The 15,716-nt window shown below is 36.0% G+C and overlaps 1 protein-coding gene across 1 annotated transcript in view; it reads right to left on the reverse strand.

The window, feature by feature from the left end:
- Positions 1 to 1,733: 1,733 nt before the first annotated feature.
- LOC145248929 (uncharacterized) overlaps positions 1,734 to 15,716 on the reverse strand; it is a 40,583-nt gene continuing 26,600 nt past the window's right edge. Inside the window, exon 3 of the mRNA XM_080110721.1 lies at positions 1,734 to 2,568. Within this exon, the coding sequence (XP_079966847.1) occupies positions 2,044 to 2,568 (525 nt within the window). The 3' untranslated portion in view covers positions 1,734 to 2,043. The remainder of the gene's footprint in view (positions 2,569 to 15,716) is intronic.

Raw genomic sequence — 15,716 nt, forward strand, 5'->3', positions numbered from 1 at the left:
CCTAAATATCAACTGTCCTCTCTCCATGACATCCTCTCCTTCAATTCTCTGGAGATCTTTCTTTTTACCCTTGACTTGGTGGTTGCTATTTTAACCACCACACAGAAGTTGACCAGAAGATAACACCCAGACCATCACAATTCATAGGGGTATTATCTAGAACCCATCTAAGAAAATTACTTTTTCTATAAAAGTTGATGCCAGTGTTACTTTCTTATTAAATGAGGCACTTACTTTTTCAAACAAAGAGAATATCTCTTAGACGGTCTGATTCTAGCTAGAGATATACTCAATTCTCTCTTTCTTTGATTTATTATGAGGTGCTTTAAATAAGTTTCCAGACTTTTTTGTACAGGCATTTAAAACTGTTGTAGACTCTTGAAAATTCAGTATACATCTTATGAGATGACTGACCAATTTTTATGATTTCAGCTCCAAATGAACAGCTACAGCAGGAATTGGAATACATCCTACTAAAACCTGATTGCCATAGCTGGTGAATTTCAAAAATGCAATTTGGAGGTGCAGACACTTTCGAAGAACAATATGCAATAAAATTCTGTTTTAAACTTGGAAAAATGCCACAGAAACGTATGGAACGATTCAGATTGGTTTTGAACCATCTTGCATGAATTGAGCATCAGTTTTTGAGTGGCATAAGAGATTCAAGGAAGGCAGGGAGTCTGTGAGGGATGATGAGAGGTGTGGGAGGAGTAAAGAAGTCAGAACACCACAGTTGATTGGCCAAATAAAGAATTTCATGGATAAGGACAGTCGTGTGTCTATAGAGACAATAAGTGCACAGTTTGATGTCAGTGTGGGAACACAACTGAAGATGCAGAACATTTGTGCAGTCCCAAGGCTGCTCAGAAGATCACAGACTATTTGACCAAGATGGGCATCAAGACGGTTCCTCACCCTCCCTATACTTCAGACCTTGCTCCCTGTGACTTTTAGTTATTCCCTAAGCTCAAGAAAAACCTTAGAGGCCGTTGTTATGAAACAACAGAGGAGATGAAAGAGGCTGTGATGAGGGACATTAATATGCTCACACAAGAAGTCTTCCATGGAACCTTCCAGAAGTTGTTGGATCGGTACAACAAGTGCATTGCAGCTGGAGGAGATTACTTTGAAGGGGACTAGAGTTTCATGTGTGTATTATCAATAAAAGTGTCCATATGAAAAAAGTCTGAAAACTTATTTAAGGCACCTCATAGCTATCCATCGCACTTTATGGCTATTAAATACTTGAGTTGTGCTGAAATGAAAGAATATTTGGTGTTTATTTAGAATTACATTTGATTAAAAAAAAAAAAATATTGAAAAATCTTTATAACATAGGTATTAATCACGGAACTAAGATGTCATATTCCAAAATTCACATAAACTAATCAAGAAAATTAAATTTTACAATTTTTAGCGATTAAAAAGTTTCAATTATTGTGAATGCAAACAAAATTTTGGCAAATTTTAAAACAATATGGCCGCTCCTTCATAAAATTTGATTTTCTTAATTTTAAACAAAAAAAAAACAAAAAGAAAAGAAACTACTTGATCAATTTACGTGATTTTTGGAATATAATGTTTTATTCTGTGACGAGTATGTACATCATAAAGATTTTTGTTTTTTAAATAATTGTAATTCTAAATAAGGACCGAAGATTTTAAAAATTAGCAAATTTATCCTTAACATAAATAAAAAAAAATATACACAAACATAAAACACAACTATGTTTTTGATTTGCTCTTTAACATTTTTTTTTTTTTAATTTTTGTTTTTATTTTTTTTTTTTAAATAGAATAAAATTTTTTAGAGACAGGAACAATAGATTCCTATAATTTCCTATAAAAAAAAAAAAATGGGTCAATCTTTTCTGTATCTTTTCCTTCAATTGCATTTTAAAATTCCATATTCAAACATGAATCCAAAATAAAGAAAAAGTTCTTTTATTTCTACCTTTCTTCTTAGATGTGAATGTTAAAAAAAATAAAAAGAAACAAGGTAAAAAACAAAAAAATAATAATCCTTCAAACATTCATGCATCATCTCTGTTTCTTCAGACATTTCATAGCCATCGCCCGATTGAAGGATCGCTGTGTTTTACCAATTTCTTTATGTCCCGAGTGTACAACGCCAAACAAAACTCCGAATACTAACAGCAGGATGATAAGAAACGTGCAATTTGTAATCGTGTTGCTTGGCTGAGTTTCAACCTCCTGAAGATGTGCCTTGGCTGGGTCGAAGCCCGGTTTCAACTCTAAGGTCAGCTTAAAATGATAGACAGCTTTTTGGTAATGTCCGTAAAATTTGTGTATCTCCCCAAGGGTAAAATGATGTGACCAGGCGTTCTGGTAACTGGGGAGTTTATTTAGCGAAGTCTGAGTAAGATAAAGAGCGTCATCTAAATAGCGGAGCTGAAGCAGCAAGCGTGCAAGATTTAGGAGAGCATCAACATTTCCGGGAGAGTGGGATAAAACTTTACGGAAACATTCTATCGCGTTCAGCGTATTGCCTTTTATTCTCCAAAAATTGCCAATGGAATTTAAAATGTGGATTGACTGGGGTTTCTGAAATTTAATAAAAATAAATAGAATTAATAATAGGTATAGTTGTGAAACGACAAGAACTACAATTATATATATATACGAGCAAACAGTTAATAATACATGTTAAAAAACACTTTGAAAGGAGTTAAAAACATATTTAATCTGAAAAGGAAACACTAGATAAGTGGATAGTCCTTAATCCGCGGAGTTTTGAAGAAATACTTTCCTTCTCATCAGAGGGTAGGAATTAGCAAAATGCGGGATCGGATTTTGTATTTTGGTAAATTTAATTGTAAATTTTATTTTATATATATATATATATATATATATATATATATACTAGCAGGCCGCCTGGGGTGGCCGGTCATTAAATACAAATAAGTATTACAGAAACTGAGACATGTACATGCGTATATTGTTTTTTTTTTTTTCTAAACAATTCACTTCTTGTAAGTAAAAAAAAAAAAATAATAATAATTGAGCCGAGATCAAAACCAAAACCTATATAGTGAGTCAAATACGATATGCCAGTTTGACACGATCTTTAAAAAGTGTTTTCAAACCTACTTATTCTTAACATAAGGAATCTCTCATATGAATGATTCACGCATGCGCATTCGTGAAACAGTTGACAAACAGATAAAAATCCAATGACATCTAAGGACCAATTTTTCAATTTTGACCCCTTAGCAGCCCTTTTTTCTGGATGAAAAGGTTTCCACATGTCTGAATACCTCATATACTAAATTTCAAGTCTGTAAATCAAAAATTTGTAGAGTATATAGGTTGAGAAGTGTCCTCACACACACACACACACACAATTTTTCACTTTTATAGATATAATGGATAACTAATATTTTTTTAATAAATATTAACAATTATTTTTATACCTACAGACACTAGTGTTTCATACTTCCGAAATCATCAGTGTAGGAAATGATAATTACTACTAGTCAGGGGATTCAAAAAGTCACCATTGATTCGTAGACTAGCATCTTATCTCTAGGCCACCGGCAATTAACACAAGAATTGAAACAAATAAATGCCAAATGGCGGTCATGAAAGTATTCGATGACTGGAAGTCAAAAGGTTGCATTTGTGCTAAAGTTGACTGTATATAAATATAGAAAACTCAGATCAACTTGCATGGGCATTGAAACCGTGTTTCTGGTTTGTGACTTCTGGTTTAAAAAATTTCTCTGCTTGTTTATTGTTCTGTCTTATGTTAGATATTGAAAGCCACTGGTGCTATTCAAGACATACACAGGGTCAATAATATATTTGTTATAAATTATGATGGTATTTTATTTTGTAATATAGATGATATCATCTTAGTCATGGCTGATCTGTGTTAAGTCAGATATTGAAATAATAATAAATAAATATATACTAGCATGGGTGCCCGGCGTTGCCCGGGTGTTCGGAGACGCGTGTTGAGCAAAAAAAATAAAAAGTGGTAGTAGGAAGGCAGGTTCGAACCCGTACCGTGAAGGAGGAAAAGAACGGGAAAAAAATGTGACATCTTTGCTGTTACAACCACCGACAAACTGGAAGTGACGTAGGTTTAATTTAAACTAGACAATTGAAAAGAGGGGATGACTTTCGAAAATATCGGCGAAAAAAGCGACCCCTCCCTGTAGAAAAGTGCCCAGTTGACGGTGAAGAAATTAATGTTTTGAGCCAATCTTTCGGTATTTGTCGTCTGAAGGGTAGAGCTTCAAAACGATACTGATCTTGTGAAAATCCATTGCTCCTGTCGAAAGTTTTAGGCAGACATGCAAACATACATACATACATTTACATATTGGTAGCTCAAATTTTCGACCCAAACCGATTAAAAAGCTTTCCCTATCTCTGAATACCCTTTATGTAAAATTTCAAATGTTTAGATCAGAAAATGTCTGAGTAATTTGGTAGAGACCGCAGAGGTCAATTTTGTTTAAACTTTGACCCCTATTATAACCCCTTAACATTGTTTTAGGCTCAAATATAGTTATTAAGTTAGATCCATGTCCAAGGAACCTATATCTAAAATTTCAATTCTTTATACCCAAAATTGGAGGAGGAGTTTGATAGAGTTCTCAAAGGTCAAATCGTTGAACTTTGACGCCTTAACAGCTGAATTTCTGGCTGAAAACGGATTACAAAGATTTTACCCAATCTAAGTACTCTGTATATCAAATTTCAAGTCTGTAGACAGTTATTGCGTAGGGAAATGTACACAGACAGACACTTTCATTTTTATATATATATACTAGCATTTCAGCCCAGCATTGCCCGGGTGTTTTCATGTGTCTGTTGGGAAAAAAAAAAAAAAAAAAAAAAAAAAAAAAGAAGTGGTAGTAGGAAGGCAAAACCTGTACAATGCACATTCTCTCCTTATAGTTTTTGTTCTTTTCATCTTTTTTTAAAAAAAATTTTTCAACGAATTACATCCCTCTTATATAAAGAACTTTTCATTTAATCTAAGTGTAAGGACGTTAAAAGCTTTATTATCCAATGTCGTTCGTATTGTTTTCACTGGTGGACATGTTTTCACATGCGTGTGCATTCAATTTTTGCGCGTTTATACATTAATTCTGTATACTGATTATTCCATAGCTAGCTATAACATATACTGACCCAACGGGTCATGCGAAGTCTAGTATATATGCATAAAAGAGTTATAATAAGTTGTCAATTAAGTTATAATAAGTTGTTAAATTAAGCAAATGTTCCCGCATTTGTTGTTGGACACTAAGTAGCATTTGGTATTTATCCACTTGCCTCGACATTCCTGCGATAATTCAGAATGTCCTGGGGATTGAATACCAGACTGCAGTGTCAAAGGTGATTTTGTAACTGAGTTTGAATACTTCCATCACTTCCTAAACTGACGATTGCATTAGTATAAAATACCATTGTCTGAAGGTAAAATGGGTCCCTCAGGGGTCAATCCTGGGCCCAACTCTCTTCCTGATCTACATCAATGACCTCCCTAAACACATACTTAAATCATTCGTTGACATCTATGCTGATGACACGACCATCTACAGCAACACATCAAAGGCTGTAAATGACAAAGTTCTCTCTGATTCTCTCTCCTCTGATCTCGAGCGCGTGGTTCAGTGGGAGAAGATGTGGCTAGTTACCTTTAATGCATCCAAAACCAAACTCTTATCCTTACATCATCAACGCTCTGATCCCCATCTGGCATCAATTGTGATGGATGGCTCTCGTCTGGGTGAGGCCCCGTGTTTTGACAAGCTTCTGGGTTTGACCTTTACTCCTGATCTGAAATGGAACACGTACATCAAGTCTGTTGCCAAGGTCGCTGGAAAGATGGTGGGATCCTTCTACTGCTCCAGAAGATATCTCACTACTGATGCAATTCTCTATCTATATAAAAGCCAAGTACGTCCAAGGATGGAATACTGTTGCCATATCTGGGCAGGAGCTGCCAAAAACAGCCTATCATGCCTTGACAGAGTACAAAATAGACTTCGTGGCTTAGTGGGGGATGCCCTTTTCTCTACCCTGCAACCCCTCTCTCACAGAAGAGACGTTGCGAGCCTATCCTTGTTTTATCGTTATTTTCATGGCAGGTGCTCGTCTGAACTCCAATCCCTGGTCCCCCCTCGCCAATCTTTCACAAAAAACACCCGTCTAGCTGAATCCACTGTGAAAAATTTCCCCCACTCTATATCTGTGCCTAAATCAAAACGCGGATTCCATGAACAAAGCTTCTTTCTTAGAACTGCACGCCTGTGGAACTTTGTTCCGTCTGCCTGCTTCCCTCCGGACTACAACTTGGATGTCTTCAAGTCTAATGTTAACAAATTTCTAATGAACCGCCCCCTTAAGTAAACACTCATCAAATCTCTACACTAATGTAATGTACTTGCAATAACCCTTATCCCTGAGTGGCTTCCGGGCCTTGATAAGTGGTGATCACTGTGTAAAAAAAAAAAAAAGTCACTTTGTGTGCGTGTGGGAGTTCTTTCCTCTGAAACGGTTGAGCCTATCTTTTGCAAATTTTACCCAAAACATATGTATATGTCTGGCAGTGTTCTTAGATATGTTTTGTACAAAAATTCATCCGATAAATATCGAAAATCGAAAAAATCCGATCTTAAAAGTAGCTTTTCTCTCTTTTAAATAAAAAAAGAAGAATTTTTACAGGGGAATATTTTAGTTACATGAGCAAAGGGAGATAATAAAATTTGAGCAAACTATTTCTTCTTAAAAAAGAAATTTATCATAATCTTAAGATATAGCTTAGTGGTAGCGCATTTGACTACAAATCGAATGATCACCTATTCAAGCCTGGGTGTATCTCATCATTTTATTTTAATTTTTTTCTTATTAATAAGTTCAATTTATGATAAAAGAAAAAGTACCATTTAAAATCGCAGCAAATCATTTCTTCTATAATAATACACACGTAATCTGCATAAATTAAAATATCATGTTCAAGCGCATTGTATGACCAGGCAATGTGGGCTGCCAGCTAGTTTATTTATAACAAGGCCGATAGCCATCAGTCGCGTGCTCTCGTGTAATGAATGGATGCGTGAATGTAGGATTGATATGAAATTCTTAAAGATAAACTAAAATGACCGAAAAATGGGCTGAAATGACTTAAATAAATAAGTAAATGACTTTAATGAACTTAAGGATGAATTGAATGACCTTAAAAAATAACTGGAATCCTTAAAAAAAAAAAAAAAAAAAAAAAACTTGAATGATCTGGAGAATGACTGGTTGTAAAATGGGTGATCATTTTACATTAAATTAATACAGAAAAGTGATCCCCCACTTTATATCACAAAGTTACAAACATAAGTACAGCATGTAGTAAGAACAAATACTACACTTTAATCTTGCCCAAAAGGCCAAGAAAAGCTTAAAAAGCTAAGAACAGCATCTATTAAAAACAGACCTTTGATCTTAACTAAAAAGGCCAAGCACAAAAGTGTTACCGACAGACAGACCGACGGACTGACTTATAGAGTCGCTTGCACGCGACTAAAAATATTATGCATTATATTTAAATCCAGTTAATCAAGACTTATTTCCATATAGCTTCTTTTTTTTTCTGTAAAAACCATACAAAATATATGCTAAAATATTACTCAGTGTTGGCATCAAGTTACGTTTGAAAAACCTTCCATTTTAATTGTTTTAATGTGAATAAAATTTAAGGAGTGTAACAACAAATGGTAGTTAACTAATAAAATGTCCTTTTGCAAAACCAATATGCAAATATAAAAAAAAATTTTCATGCTGGATGAGCAGGCTCAAAGTGTTTCCATGAATAGCGACAATGGAGAGGCACTTATAAAACCAGGTCAATTCATGACATTTTTATTTTTATCAAGGCCCAGAAGCCAATTGAGGATAAGGGTTAATGAGTGTATGGCAGTCATTGGGACAATAGTGTAGTAATCGTTAGTGGAAATTTGGTATAATTTGATTATTTCAATACTTGGTCTGCAGATGTGGTGCATAATCCATTTCTTGCTAAGTTTCTATCTATCACTCAAGAGTACGCTGGAACGGCTTGCTTGAGGTATGAGTCTATTAGAAAGATAGTTCGTTATCTTGTTTATATTGGATGAAGGAAGCTTTTTAGATGAGGGAAAGAGGAAGTATGGTGAAGTAGAGAGGGTAAAGAGAGAGAGAGAGGGTTATAATAATATAATAATAATAATATAAACAAGATAACGAACTCTTTCAACAAAATAACAAACTATCTTTCTAATAGACTCATACCTCAAGCAAGCCGTTCCAGCGTACTCTTCTGAATATCATCACCAGGATTATTTTGCCATTTTTGCTATTTTGATAACTACACTATTGATTCCGAGATTCATTGCACACTTAACTCAATGCTCAATTTCTATTACTCACGGGGATAATTACAATGGAATGGTATATCCACCCAATTTCGGGTATACTTTGTCAACACCGAGAAAGCATTTGGACCACAGCAAATAACACACAATCAACGCAACAATGAATAAGTCTGCCTGGTATACTTTTCGAAATATCAATAAAGAGCAGTACGCTTTTGCTATATGCGAATATCACATTCTCTCATGGGCCTATTTTCTGCCCACCTGGATTTATAACCCCGAATGACATTGGACTCCTTCCGATAATGGACTACCCAGGTTGTATCAACTTTTCTTTTCGTATAATTTTCTCTATATAATTATCCACAACCACTCAAAACACTATTTTCAATAATTGTGCTGAAAAGCAAAACAGCGTCCATTCGCAGCTGAACATTTTGCTAACTGCATTTCATTTCCTCTGATGATATAAGCCATTGTTGAAAATCTATGGATTAAGGAAATTAAAATAAGCCTTTCTATATATTCTTTTGTCAAGCAATAAATTCTTAAATCGAATATATGTCTCTATATGTTGTTTTTTTAGAATTTAAAATTGAACCACGAAACTTACATATATATATATATATATATATATATATATATATATATAAGTAGGTTGTAGTTTGCTTGAAGCATTGTTGAAGAAAATTATAAGATAAAATTAAAAGCCAAGAACAATGCGAGATTTTTTTTTTATATAGAGTAAAATTAAATGCAAACAAAAGAAATAAATTTCTTTTTTTTTTGTTGTTTGTTTTTCTTTTTCACAAATTTTAACTCTAAACAACAGTAATTTTTTTTTTCTGTTGTATTCAATGGTGTTGTAAATCTCAATATATTTCAGACTTATTAGTCCATTTTCAAGAGAAGACAGCGGAAGAGTGTTCAAAATTGGAAAAGTAGCCGCAGAGTTTGCCACGTGATACCGCGAAATATAGAACAAAAAATGACGTTAGGAGAACGTTAAAATAAATCAGTTGATATTTGAAATACTTGTTGCGTTTGTGAATCAAGGGAGATGACTATTCAAGCAAGGTTTTTTTTTGTTTTTTTTTAATTATTGTTTTTCTTATGTTTTAAACTTATATTATAAAAGCGGAGCTCAATTCCAGTCTATTGTTTAGTGTGGGAGTATTTTTTGAAATAATTAAAGATTCGAGGATACGAAGTTGACCTACGTTTCTTGAAGAAGCAAGAATGTTGATGTGAAAATCTGGTTCTGAATTAATGCAAGTGCGAATATGTTTATAGAACGACGAAGCAGTAGTGTTTAAGTGCTCTTTAATGCGGTGATGAAGCAATCTGGTAGTGCTTCCGATGTAAGATGCACTGCATTTAGCGCATTGTAGGTCGTAAACAACGTGGTTCTTAAAGCATAAACCTGTGTGTGATATTGGGCAATTAGAGAGTGAACAAGGGGAAGGTGTATGCGATGGATGTTTTCGGTTGAGCTGTTGTCTTAAAGTAGATCCAGTGTGGATGAGTTGAATGTTGAGCCCCTCGCTGCGGATGGCTTTTCGGATTGAAGATGAGATTTTGTCACTTTTGATTTTGACACATACATAATTCACAGGATTCTTCCACCGACAAGTCCCTTAAAGATCATCTTCTCGTAACTGACCTCACTAACTCTCTTTCCACAACTGAAACGGATCTCCTTTCACTTGGCCCTAAGTTTATCACCACAATGAAACTGACGGATAAAGCTAAACTCAACATAGAAACGCAGTTCTGCAGAACTGCTTACCACCTTAAATGGCTGCACACTTTTGCCCCGCACGATAACAAGGACACCCCCCTCAACCTCTCAGGTAATCACAACACCTCTTTTCCTGTTTTTCAGCTTGATCACCCTTTATACCCACCTCCTAATAATATTCCACTAGATCTAAAACTTTCAAGGTTAAAGCATAAAATACTCAGAATACTTGAACGCGAACAACACCATATTACCCCCAATCTTACCAGGAACCAATACCTCACCCTTAAATCCCTTAAAGACAAAGATTTAGTTTACTTACCCTCTGATAAGGGCAGAGAATTTTGCGTTATATCACAGGAATCTTATAACAACCTTGCTATAGAGCATCTTTCCAATACCGACCTTTACACCCCAGCACATAATATCACTGCTGCTCGTATTGAGAACAACATTAACAAGACATGGTCTCAAATTTGTTTTAAAAGAAATCTCCCAAAACAACACAGACTAAATTTTATTACTAAATACAGCAAATTACCTACCTTTTATCACCTTATTAAAATCCACAAAAATAGCACACACACACAGATCAGACCCATTGTTTCAAACGTTAACGGTCCTCTTTATAAAATCTCTTGGTTAATATCCCGCCTACTTAAACCTCTACTCTCTACCTTCCCAGCCCATGTTAGTAGTTCCAACCAAGTAATTAACAGACTCAACGATCTACCACACCATCTACTCAAACTATACAGATACCCATTTAGCCTAGACGTCGTTTCTTTATACACCTCCATTCCTGCACATCCAGCCATCAATCTCATGGCAGACATTATAGCATCTAAAAACCCACAATGCTTCGGAATTACTCCAGGAGATCTCTTACAACTCCTCCGTATTATAGTAGACAACACTTACTTTACTTTCCTACAAAACACGTTCAAACAAGTATCTGGACTACCCATGGGCTCCAGTCTATCCGGTATTCTTGCCATTGCTTATATGGACAAACTCGAAAGACACACCCTTAGTACCTGCTATCCTTATCTCCTTTTTACTAGATATATCGATGACATTTTAATTATCACATACTCCCGCGAAGAAGCTATTAACATTTTCCACAAATTCAATAACGCCGACCCAAACTTAAAATTTACTATAGAACACCCAGACTCTTCGGAATCTCTTTCTCTACTTGATTTTAAAATACAAATAAAAAAAAATGGTGCCATATGCACTGAATTCTACAGAAAACCCGCCAGCAAACGCCTCTTCGTACATTTCAAATCTGCGCTACCTCTCAAGGACAAACTAAACTACGCACATGCCGAAATCTCACGCATACAAGACAAATGCACTAACATCTCCGACAAACATACACACACTAACAATTTCCTACAGACCCTCTCACTAAACGGCTACCCTAATACGATCCTATCCTCACTTAAAAAGAAAAAACGCAACACCCGACCCTTCTCTAACAATTGTTTTCTAAAACTACCCTTCCTCAGTGACAAAATCTCATCTTCAATCCGAAAAGCCATCCGCAGCGAGGGGCTCAACATTCAACTCATCCACACTGGATCTACTTTAAGACAACAGCTCAACCGAAAACATCCATCGCATACACCTTCCCCTTGTTCACTCTCTAATTGCCCAATATCACACACAGGTTTATGCTTTAAGAACCACGTTGTTTACGACCTACAATGCGCTAAATGCAGTGCATCTTACATCGGAAGCACTACCAGATTGCTTCATCACCGCATTAAAGAGCACTTAAACACTACTGCTTCGTCGTTCTATAAACATTCGCACTTGCATTAATTCAGAACCAGATTTTCACATCAACATTCTTGCTTCTTCAAGAAACGTAGGTCAACTTCGTATCCTCGAATCTTTAATTATTTCAAAAAATACTCCCACACTAAACAATAGACTGGAATTGAGCTCCGCTTTTATAATATAAGTTTAAAACATAAGAAAAACAATAATTAAAAAAAAACAAAAAAAAAACCTTGCTTGAATAGTCATCTCCCTTGATTCACAAACGCAACAAGTATTTCAAATATCAACTGATTTATTTTAACGTTCTCCTAACGTCATTTTTTGTTCTATATTTCGCGGTATCACGTGGCAAACTCTGCGGCTACTTTTCCAATTTTGAACACTCTTCCGCTGTCTTCTCTTGAAAATGGACTAATAAGTCTGAAATATATTGAGATTTACAACACCATTGAATACAACAGAAAAAAAAAATTACTGTTGTTTAGAGTTAAAATTTGTGTGAAAAAGAAAAACAAACAACAAAAAAAAAAGAAATTTATTTCTTTTGTTTGCATTTAATTTTACTCTATATAAAAAAAAAATCTCGCATTGTTCTTGGCTTTTAATTTTATCTTATAATATATATATATATATATACTCGGGTTTTTTTATATTCAAAAGTAATGGACTAATGAATTCAACGAGGTTGTTAGATAGTGCTCAATAAAAAGAGCTGATAATACTTGTTTATTGTTATATAAACATGCTAACATCCCGCTGCTACAAATAGCCACTTGTTTCAATCAAACAACAGATATCATCAGGCAGCGACTTGACTATTCAAAAGTTCAATGAATAATCTTTTGAATAGTCAAGTCGCTGCCTGATGATATCTGTTGTTTGATTGAAACAGGTGGCTATTTGTAGCAGCGGGATGTGAGCATGTTTATATAACAATAAACAAATATTATATATATATATATATATATTATACACACACACACACACTCTAGCAGGGGTGTCCAGCATTACCCGGTTGTAAAATATGATTGAATATATTTAAACTTACGCAGATTTCATATTTATTATTATAGAATCAATTCTCTATTGATTATTATATTGTATTCAATGATTTCAAAAGTTTTTAAAAAATATAACTTGGGTGGAATCAGCTAGAATCGAAATAAAAACATGTAGCACTCCAGCCTTATTCGTTAGCGTGTGATCTAACAACAGATGGATAAGAAAGCTTTAAAAATTAACTAACTTGATCGCATAAATATATATTTGCGTATGCGTAGAAGTAACACGTTTAGTCAACTTACACCTGCCAAGTGCCAATTTTTTTACTATTTTGTCCCCCTCAGCTGAAAAACAAATTGAATTTGTTCCGCAGATCCAAATCCCCCCCTTTTTAAAAATTTTTTTTTTTTTATTGCAATTTCACCCCAAACAAGGCACATTGCGACTTTGCTGTAGCTCCTACTATCAGAGACATAAGCTACAAGGGTACTATGTGGGGAGTTGGGCAGCAAGATGTCGGTTCACGTTACACTTGAACTTCTGCATGTCAGTACAGTTGGGGAAGCAGGAACTCGGAAGGGAATTCCAAAGTCCAGCGGTTCTGGGGAAGAAACTACTGGAGTAGAAGGCTCTCTTACATCTAGGGATCTCAACTGTGTAGAGGTGGGATTTTGCTGCTTGTCGGGTTTGTCGGGGGTACTTACGTCGAGGGGACAGAGGCTGAAGCTGAGATGACAGTTCAGGACCTATCAGGTTGGCGACTCTCTTTTGAACCCTGTCAAGGAGTGAAAGACTAGTAGCAGATGCACCAGGCCAAATATGACAAAAATACTCCATACATGGGCGAATGGTGGCCTTATAGAGGTAGAGGATACTTTCAGGCATTAGTAGCTTTCTAGCACGGTAGAGAGAACCTACCTTTTTCGCAGCGTTTTTGGTAATGCCCTCAATGTAATTTTTCCAACTCATGTTTCCTGTGAACGTTAGGCCGAGGAGTTTAAAAGATGTATTTTCAGATAAAGAGTCTTTGGCCATTGCTATTGGTGGTAGAGGTTTCTTGTAGTTATTGAAGGAAACAAGTTTAGTCTTGGCAGCATTGAATGTGACCATTCATTTCTGTCCCCATTCCACTATAGATCGGAGGTCATCCTCTAGTGTTTTTGTCATTTCTCTAGATATGTGTTCATTTGTTTTCCTGTCGTGTCTGTTATAGAGTGTGGTGTCATCAGCATATATACCCATCTCACAGACAATTTTGTCAGGGAGGTCATTTATGAATATTAGGAATAATAGAGGTCCAAGGATAGACCCCTGAGGCACACCTGCATTTATATCATATTGTTTGAATGTACGGCCGTCGATAACAACCTAGATTCTTCTCTTATTTAAGAAGGATTTAATTATGTTAAGTATTCTACCATTGATACCGTATGATCTGATTTTCCTGAGAAGACCTTCATGCTATACCCTGTCAAAAGCCTTAGACATGTCTATAGCTACCGCTCTACCCTCCCCTGCTTTGTCAAGTGAATGGTATATACGCTCAGAGATTACAGTTAGGATGTCTGCCGTCAAACAGGCTTGCCTAAATCCGTATTGTTGGTCAGTCAGAAGTTTAGCATCTGTAAGGTGATGGACTAGAGCTTTGTTAATAATGGACTTAAATATTTTGGCAAAAAGTGGGAGGAGGCTAATGGGGCGGTAATTTACTGGGTCAGTTCTTTCACCAGAATTCTTGAAAACTGGTACCACAGAAGCAGTTTTCCAGCAGGCAGGAAAGCAAGATTCCTTAAGGCATTTGTTGTAAAGTTTAGAGAGAACCGGCGCTACTTCGCCAGAGCACTTTTTAATAGCACAGCCGGGATGAGATCAGGTCCACATGCTTTTGAAGTGTCAAGATTTTTTATGATGGCATGCACCCGAGATGGGGTGATTTCCAGATCGTCTAGTGTGGCGTCTTTCCGCAAAGGAAAGTCAGGGAGGGGGTGGTTTGCAGGGTCTAGAGTGGAGTTGGAGGCGAACCAACTCACAAGCATGTTAGCCTTCTCGGTTGCTGAGCAAACAACCTCATGATTGTTGGATAGTGGGGGAATTGTTGATTGCCCATTATTTACTACACTGTTGTAGATTTTCCAGAAGTCACGGGTTCCTAATTTCTGTGCTTCGATGCGTTTTTTGGTGGTTTCAGTAAATTCTCTCTTAGCTGTCGCTATTTCTTTCTTACAGTTATTTCTGGCTTCTATATACCTCTGTCTGTTTGAACTGGACTTATGTCGGTTAAATCTGCGGTATGCATACTGCCTTTGCACAATTGCAGCTGCACAAGTAGAAGTAAACCATTGGGGAGAATGGGGTTTGCACTAAAACTTCCGCGTGGGAACATTTGCTTCAATTGCTGTTTTGAACCACTCAGTGGTCTCATGTGTGCACTGTTCGGCAGGAAGTAAAAAGATATTTCGCCATGGGGCGTCTCTGATGAGATCCCGGATGGCTTCCCAGTCAGCCTTTTTATAATATCTCGTTGTTTTGAGTACTGGCTCTTCCATTTTGGCTCTAGAGTTTAGTGTGATTTCAACTAATATCACTACATGATCAGCATTTCTAAGTGGGCTGTGGGCATTCGTAACGCAATCATCAGGGACTGTGGTCAGAAACAGATCTAAAAGTGATGAGTGTTGTTCTTGCTGGTCAGGGAAACGGGTTGGAAACGTAACCGTCTGTGATAGGGAATGAGATACAGAGAAGCTATATATCAAGTTTCAAGTTTGTAGATCAAAAACTGAAAGAGTAGTTTGGTA

The sequence above is a fragment of the Euprymna scolopes genome, chromosome 27 (genome assembly GCF_053919585.1).
Source record: "Euprymna scolopes isolate OS-2025 chromosome 27, ASM5391958v1, whole genome shotgun sequence".
Classification (NCBI taxonomy): domain Eukaryota; kingdom Metazoa; phylum Mollusca; class Cephalopoda; order Sepiida; family Sepiolidae; genus Euprymna; species Euprymna scolopes.